Source organism: Elephas maximus, chromosome 10 (assembly GCF_024166365.1).
Source record: "Elephas maximus indicus isolate mEleMax1 chromosome 10, mEleMax1 primary haplotype, whole genome shotgun sequence".
In the NCBI taxonomy this organism is placed as follows: Eukaryota; Metazoa; Chordata; class Mammalia; order Proboscidea; family Elephantidae; genus Elephas; species Elephas maximus.
The window spans coordinates 27,028,297-27,036,846 of NC_064828.1; the positions used below are offsets into that span (position 1 = coordinate 27,028,297).

General features: G+C 39.1%; 1 protein-coding gene across 1 annotated transcript; it reads left to right on the plus strand.

Moving 5' to 3' along the window:
- Positions 1-5,238: 5,238 nt before the first annotated feature.
- Positions 5,239-6,308, plus strand: LOC126084587 (olfactory receptor 11G2-like). The gene has a single exon (XM_049899181.1). It carries the CDS (start codon positions 5,334-5,336, stop codon positions 6,306-6,308), a length of 975 nt encoding a protein of 324 aa, XP_049755138.1. The 5' UTR covers positions 5,239-5,333.
- Positions 6,309-8,550: the final 2,242 nt, after the last annotated feature.

Below are 8,550 nucleotides of genomic sequence, written 5' to 3' on the forward strand. Positions count from 1 at the left end.
CAGCGGAAAACATATGTGAATTCTTTGTACTCCTTTTTCATGTTTTTGTAAGTTTGAAATTATTTCAAAATGAAAGCTTAAAAATCACACCTCCCACCCATCATCTCTTCTTTCTGGAAAATCAGAAGAGGTCCTGTCCCCAAAACCACTCACTAGAGTTCCAGTGAATAGCTTCCTGTATCTCAGCCATCTCAGCCTGTGTCACTTTGACAGATTTTTCCCTTAGACAGCTGGCAGGCACACTGACTGAGCTTAAAAATTGATTGATTATATCTCATGCCAACCCTGAAAAGTTTGGGACCGGAAGAGTTAGCTTCTGGAAAGGAAAACAAAAGCAGAAGGCATCAATGTCTCCAGAGAAGGCAGGCCCCAGAGGAAGGGAAGAATCAGCAAGAAACAATCTCCTGACACCATTCTCCTTCTAGAAGTGGTAAATTGATCCTCATGGAGCAGGGAAATAGGACTCACTCCCTGGAGGTTAGGCTTATAATCCTTCCATCCTCCAACAAACACCAGAAAGCTTCACCCCAAACCCATTGCTACTCCTTCGCTCTTTGATGGTTGTTGTAGAGGAGAACACCTCTCCGTTCCAGAAAGATCAGAAACTGTAGGAGAAACTTCAGGTTTGGATTCATTTCCCTCTTGCCCAGAAAATGACATTGTGTAATACTTAGAGGACAAGATAACTGTAATAAAAAAAAAAAAAAGAGAGAGCTGGAAAAAACTACTGCTCTCTAAAAAGGCACCTACTTACTTTGCTTCAGCTATACATTATACAGCTGTCAATTCCTAAGCATTAGTATCTGTCAGACCTAGAGAAGGCACGTCCACATATGTTACCTCATTCAGAGTGCTCAGCTCTTTGATGAAAGGGTTACAGGTGCATTTTACAGGCAGAAAAATTGGGTAATAATTAATATAATTGACTTGACCAAGTTCTCACAGTTGGTAAAGTATGAGTTGTAATTCAAACCCTAGGATCCTTACTCCTAATCCATTGCTTCTCTATTACATCTTAGCTGCCTACCATTTATCACAAATAAGAAAATTGTTGTTCATTTCAAGGGCTTTGCAAAATGGGATGGATGTGACCAAACGTCCAGATCAAATGAAATAGATGCTTATGCTGGTGTGAGAGAGGGCACAGCAATAATGCTTCTAATAACTGTGCCTTCTTGGACTAGCCTTAGGGAAAAAGTAAAAATCAGAGAAACATCTCCCTCTCATTTAGAGCACAGGATCTGCCTCACTTGGGTCTGATCGATCCCAACCTTCCTGAGATATAATGGGAGGAGGGTTAGAGTTTGTTTTGTTTTGTTTTGCTTTGCTTTGCACATAAACTCGTTCTGAGCAGCCTATGTACATTAACACAGCTTTAACACCACTGTACCCATATTCTCACTCCCTCTGCACAGTATCTTCTGTGCTGGTTCAGGAAACTTTGGCTACCACATAACAGCTCCTGCATAGACTTCTTCTGGGTAAACACCACAGTTGATCTCTGTACAGTGGAGCTAAGTAGTAAAAGGTGAGCAACAATAGTCTTGTTAGAAATAGTTTTCTGACCCACTATTAATTTAGTTAGGTCAAATGTAAAAGGCTGTGGGTACACAGAGAATCATTTTTCACACCTTGTTTTCTAGGGCAGCTTTGTGAGACTCTCAAAGCTGGAGAGGTACCCCAAGGGGGAACTGGCCTGGATCTTGTGGCTTTGATTATAAGTGACAAATTCTCCAACCATGTTTTTGTCTGAGAGATAAATGGAACTAAAACATCTATGTCTATAAAACCTTGATTTCGTGGGCTTGTCATATATTTGGGACAAGAATAAGCATTTTATATTGAAAAAGGGTTAAGAATCATATAATCGAACTCTCTTATACTTCATAAAGTTTGAAAGATTCCACTGGAGTGACTAAGCAAGTGTACTGCAATGCTAAACTTAGAATCTCCACCCCACCCCCTCTCCTACTCCTACATCCAGGACTGTGGGGTCCTAATCATCTGTAGCCTCAAGACAGGAAACCATCTAGGGTGGAACATGTTCTACCACCCAGAGCATTCAGTCTCCCATTACTTCCTTTAAATGGAATTCCCCTTAAGCCTGGGTGAACTCTCTAGTAGCCTCAAGTCATTTGGAACCTTTCTTGTGTATGCCAGCTCCTCAAATTTCATCTCACATTTTTTGTAAAGTTCAAATGAAGTAACTGGTTAAGTATCTATCTACTTACCTATCTCTTTCTCTCCTTCTCTCTCTCTGGCTCTCTCTGTTGTGTATGTATATATATATATACACAATATACATATATATGTAGAGAAAGAGTATACATATTTTCTGTGTTTCTGACAGTGTAGACAATCATCTTTAACAGATATTTACATAATACCTACTTTCTTCCTCAGACTTTGCTGGGCATGGGTATAAACAGTAAGCATGAAAGCAAAGACCTGATTCAGGAAAGAACTTGGCTGTTTTTAGAAACAGAAAGAAAGGCCAAAGTTATATTACTGAAGTTTAATATAAGTGTTGGGAAAGGCTATGAGCACATGAGTGTGTCATTGTGTGTGGGGGGGGGAGGTGTGTCTGTGTGTAGAGACATATCCCGCTGGCTTTGGAAACTCACTTCAGTAATTTAGCTGAAACCTGGCCCAGCAGGTTTGAGTTAGCTCAGTAGAAGAACAGGCTGATTCCAGTTGCTGGCCTATAGAGGCCCCTGCTTTCTAACAAGCCCACTTGCTCAACCAAGGAACTTCCACTGTTCTGTAGTCAAATCGATGGTCCTTGCTTTCCTGTCCCTATAAATACGTAGAGCAGGAGTGAGCAAATGATGGTTCATGGGTCAAATCTGGCCTGCTGCCTGTTTTTATATTACAGCAAGCTAAAAACGCTTTTCTTACATTTTTAAATGGTTGAAAAAAATCATTGGAGAGTAACATTTCATAAAACACTAGAAATATATGATGTTAATTTTATGAAATTCAAATTTCAGTGGACATAAATTTTTATTAGAATACAGCTATGTTCTTTCATTTAGGTATTATATATGGCTACTTTACCTTACAAAAATGGAGTTGAATTGTTATGACAGGGACTATATGGTCCACAAACCTAAAATATTTAAGAAAAATTTGCCCACCCCTGGTATAGGACATTACAGGGGTAGGGGAGTCCTTCTCTACTGAAACACAGACCTTGAAGAGTACAGTCCAAATATTCACACCTCTCAGTGGGATCATGAGAGCTCAGGGGAAGGTGGGCCCCCTGATACTTTTCACCTTCTCAGTTTTTCTCTAATAAACCCTATTTTATATGTGCAGAGCTTATATTAGTAGAGCATGTATGCACACCCCATTTGTACAACACTGTGTGTGTGAGAGAGAATGAGAGAGAGTTTGATTGCTAGAACCGTGAGATGTGGTTGGAGATATTTGTTGTTGTTGTTGTCAGGCACCATTGAGTTGATTCCGCTCAGAAGAACCCCATACACAACAGAATGAAATATTGCCTGGTCCTGAGCAACCTTCACAATCCTTCCTTTCTTTGAGCCTATTGTTGCAGCCACTGTGTCAGTCCACCTCGTTGAAGGTCTTCCTCTTTTTCACTGACCCCCTAATTTGCCAAGCATGATATTTTTCTCCAGAGACTCGTTCCACCTGATGACATGTCCAAAGTACATGAGATGAAGTCTAGGCATCCTCGTTTCTAAGGTGCATTCTGACTATACAGATTTGTTTGTTCTACTGGCACTCCATAGCATATTCAATATGCTTCACCAACACCATAATTCAAAGGCATCAATTCTTCTTTGGTCTTCTTTACTCATTGTCTACCTTTCACATGCATATAAGGTGATTGAAAATACCATGGCTTGGTGTTAGACACACCTTAGTCCTCAAGGTAACACCTTTGTTTTATAACACTTTGAAGAGGTCTTCTGCAGCAGATTTGCAAAATGCGATACGTCATTTGATTTCTTGACTGCTGCTTCAATAGGCATTGATTGTGGATCCAAATAAAATGAAATCCTTTACAACTTCAATATTTTCTCCATTTATGACGATGTTGCTTATAAGTCTAGTTGTGAGGATTTCTTTTTTATTGATATGTAATCCATACTGGAGGCTGTAGTCTTTGATCTTCATCAGTAAGTGCTTCAAGTTCTCTTCACTTTCAGCAATCAAGATTGTGTCATCTGTGTATCGCAGGTTGTTAGTGAGTCTTCCTCCAGTCCTGATGCCATGTTCTTCTTCATATAGTCCAATTTCTTGAATTATCTGCTCAGCATGCAGATTGAATAAGTGTGGTGAAAAGATACAACCCTGACACATATCTTTTCTGATTTTAAACCACACAGTACCACATTCTTCTGTTCGAATAACTGGGTCTTGGTCTATGTACAGGGTCTATAGGAGCATAACTAAATGTTCCGGAATTCCCATTCATTGCAATGTCATCCATAATTTGTTATGGAGATGTTTATTATGGAATTATTGTGGAGATGTTTAGAGGGGACAAATCAAAAACCAAGGTCTAGATATTTTATTTTATTCTAAGTGAATTCAGAAGCTACCTAAAGTCTATGTACAACAGAAGGGAATGATCGGATTTTCTTTGTTTAAAGCATCACTTGGGCTCTGGCATGGAGGGCAGTCTGTTGTGAGGTCAGAATGGAAGCCAACTAAGACACTATCACAGTGGTCCAAGGGAAAAAAGATGACTCGAACTAGGGTGGAGGCAGTGTAGATAGGAGAAGCTTAACCAAAATTTTGTTAACAAACATTTCATTTCTGATTGATTGGTGGGAACAAGCAGTTCATATGCTCAGTTAAGTAATTATGAGGTGAAGATGTGAATTTGGAGGATCTGTGTTTGACCTTGTCATAGATACACAAGGGAGAATCCAAGAGTTGTATCTAAGTCATATGAAGAAGGATTGTTACCTGCATTGAGCCATTTTCTGAACACAAAAGGCAAAGGGATTTCTTTAACCGTGGCTGTTTTCCAGGATAACAGGATTCAGGTAAAATTTAACATTGTCAGGTGATATATACATATGTATTCTACTAAGAGTAACTCTAATATAAATACCTCTACAGCACTGTACTTGAAGAGCTTATCAGTTCTGACCAAAAATTTACTTGAGCCCTCAGTAAAAATGTGAATGAGAGCAAAAAAGCGAGCTAGGAAATCTCTCAGTGTTGAATGAAAAGAGTAGCAATTGATATTTAATTCTTTATTTTCTTTCCCAAGGTGTTTCAAATGTAAATCTTGGTCCCCATCTGTCTTTACGCTGTTATTCAGTATTTGCTGGTCTTTTACAGCTCACAGACACATGAAAATCTTCAACACCCTCAACAACTCCAACACCATCGATGGCTTCATCCTCCTGGGCTTCCCTTGCCCCAGGGAGGGTCATATCCTCCTCTTTGTGCTCTTCTCTATTGTCTACCTCCTGACCCTCATGGGGAACGGTTCCATCATCTGTGCTGTGCGCTGGGATCAGAGACTCCACACACCCATGTACATCTTACTCGCCAACTTCTCCTTCCTGGAGATCTGCTATGTCACCTCCACTATCCCCAAAATGTTGGCCAATTTCCTCTCTAAGACCAAAGTCATCTCCTTCTCTGGGTGCTTTCTCCAATTCTACTTTTTCTTCTCCCTGGGTTCTACAGAAAGCTTTTTCTTGATGGTTATGGCATTTGATCGATACCTTGCAATCTGCCGGCCTCTTCACTATCCAACCATTATGACTGGAAGTCTCTGCATCAATCTTGTGATCAGTTGCTGGATATTTGCTTTCCTCTGGTTCTTGATTCCTGTTATCATCATTTCCCAAATGTCCTTTTGTGGATCCAGGATGATTGACCACTTCCTATGTGACCCGGGTCCCCTTCTAGCACTCACTTGCAAAAGAATTCCTGTGATGGAGCTTCTCTTCTCCACCTTAAATCCTCTCCTCATTATTATTCTCTTTTTCTTCATCATGGGATCCTACACTCTGGTCCTAAGAGCTGTACTAAGAGTCCCCTCAGCAGCTGGAAAAAGAAAAGCCTTCTCTATCTGTGGGTCTCATCTGGCTATGGTTTCACTTTTCTATGGCTCAGTACTGGTCATGTATGGGAGTCTATCATCTCAGCAAGAAGAAGGAATGCAGAAAATTGTGACGCTATTTTATTCTGTCTTGACCCCACTCCTTAACCCTGTGATATACAGTCTTAGGAACAAAGATATGAAAAGAGCCCTGCAGAAATTTCTGGGAATACAAAAAACAATGTTAATCAAAAAGACCCTTGAGCAATATTAAACTCATATTTAATCTCTTTTTCAGATTAAAAAAAAAAACTGGTATAGTTCATATAACTATTCATCCTAGTATTGATCCAAAACCTTAATCACCTGTGAGTCCGCTTCTACTGTCTATTTCTTCTCTGAGTTTTTGATCATTTAGAACTATTTCTTAGCAGGCCTCAATTTTTTTTTCTTTTTTTTTGAATGCAGGACATTGCATTAAAAATATTCTGCAGACATTGTATGTAGCAACCCAACCAAGATAAGGTGGTCTTTTAGCAGGTAGATAGAGTAGAGGTAGATAATTTTAATACCATTTAAAAGTTATTTTTATGTGTTTTAAAGATGATCCATGTCAGTAGTGCTCTTTCTGCTGGGATACAGCCCTTACTCAGGAATATGGCATTCATGAGATCTCAAATGAAGCCAGGACTATGTACCAGGGCTGCTCCTGTTTAGTATGCCCTGACTCCTATTTCACCCTCTGACTCCTGGAACCTCTCCCTAACTCTTCAGACTCTCAGTTTCTGCTTTCTTCTACATTTCTTGAAGTATCATCTTACATATTAACAGATTCAAAAAAAAAAAAAAGCCCTAAACCCATTGAGTTGATTCCTACTCATAGCAATCCCATAGGTCAAAGTAGAACTGCCCCAAAGGATTTCCAAGTTGCAGCTGGTGGATTCGAATTGCTGACCTTGTGTTTAGCAGCCACGCTCTTAACCACTACGCCACCAGGGCTCCATACACAGTAATAAAAAAAAAAAAAAAAAAAAAACCAAACCCATTACCATCAAGTGGACCCCATAGGAATCCAAAAATGCCTTGAGGGAAGATTTCACCAAATTTTGGGTGTCATTCTCTGTGGTCCGCCTCTCTCAAGAATTTGTTCCTTTTGAAAACATAGTGAAATGGATGAATTTCTAGAAAATCTTTACCTACCTAAACTAACACAAACAGAAGTAAAAAAAAAAAACTAAGTAAACCCACAACAAGAGATTGCAGAGGTAATTAAAAACTCCAAACAAACAAAAAAAAAAGCCCTGGCCTGGAAGGCTCCACTGGAGAGTGCTATCAACTTTCAGAGAAGAGTTAATACCACTACTACTCAAAGTATTTCCAAGCAAGGACAAGGATGAAATTCTCCCAAAATCATTCTATGAAGCCAGCATATCCCTGATAACAAAAGCAGGTAAAGACACCACAAAGAAAGAAAATTACAGACCTCTATCGCTCGTGAATGTAGATGCAAAAATCCTCAATAAAATTCTAGCCAAGAGAATTCAACAACATATCAAAAAAGTAATTCACCATGACCAAGTGGGATTCATACCAGGTGTGCAGAGATGCTTCAACATTAGAAAAACAATTAATACAATCCATCATATGAATAAAACAAAAGACAAGAACCATATGATCTTATCAATTGATGCAGAAAAGGCATTTGAAAAGTTTCAACCACCGATTCATTATAAAAAATCTCAGCAAAATAGGAATAGAAGGAAAATTCCTCAACAGAATAAAGGGCATTTATACAAAGCCAATAGCCAAAATCATCCTAAATGGAGAGAAAGTGAAAGCAATCCCCCTGAGATCGGGAACCAGACAAGGATGCCCCTTATCACCACTCTTATTCAACATTGTGCTGGAGGTCCTGGCCAGAGCAATTAGGCTAGACAAAGAAAGAAAGGGCATCCAGATTGGTAAGGAAGAAGTAAAAGTATCTCTATTTGCAGGTGACGTGATCTTATACACAGAACACCCTAAGGAATCCTAAACACAACTACTGAAACTAATAGAAAGTTCAGCAGAGTATCGGGATACAAGATAAACATACAAAAATCAGCTTGATTCCTCTACAACAACAAAGAGAACATTGAAGAAGAAATCACCAAGTCAATACCATTTACAGTAGCCCCCAAGAAGATAAAATACTTAGGATTAAATCTTACCAGAGATGTAAAAGAATTATACAAAGAAAACTACAAGACACTACTGCAAGAAACCAAAAGAGACCTACATAAGTAGAAAAACATACCTTGCTTATGCATAGGAAGACTTAACATTGTAAAAATGTCTATTCTACCAAAAGCGATCTATAGATACAATGCAATTCCGATCTAAATTCCAAAGACATTTTTCAGTGAGATGGAGAAACAAATCACCAACTTCATATGAAAGGGCAAGAGACCCTGTTAAGTAAAGCATTACTGAAAAAGAAGAACAAAGTGGGAGGCCTCACTATTAAACCACCACAT

What these genes read in the sequence shown, in the direction of transcription:
- LOC126084587 (XM_049899181.1), top strand. Translation starts at nt 5,334, where the DNA reads ATGAAAATCTTCAACACCCTCAACAACTCCAACACCATCGATGGCTTC.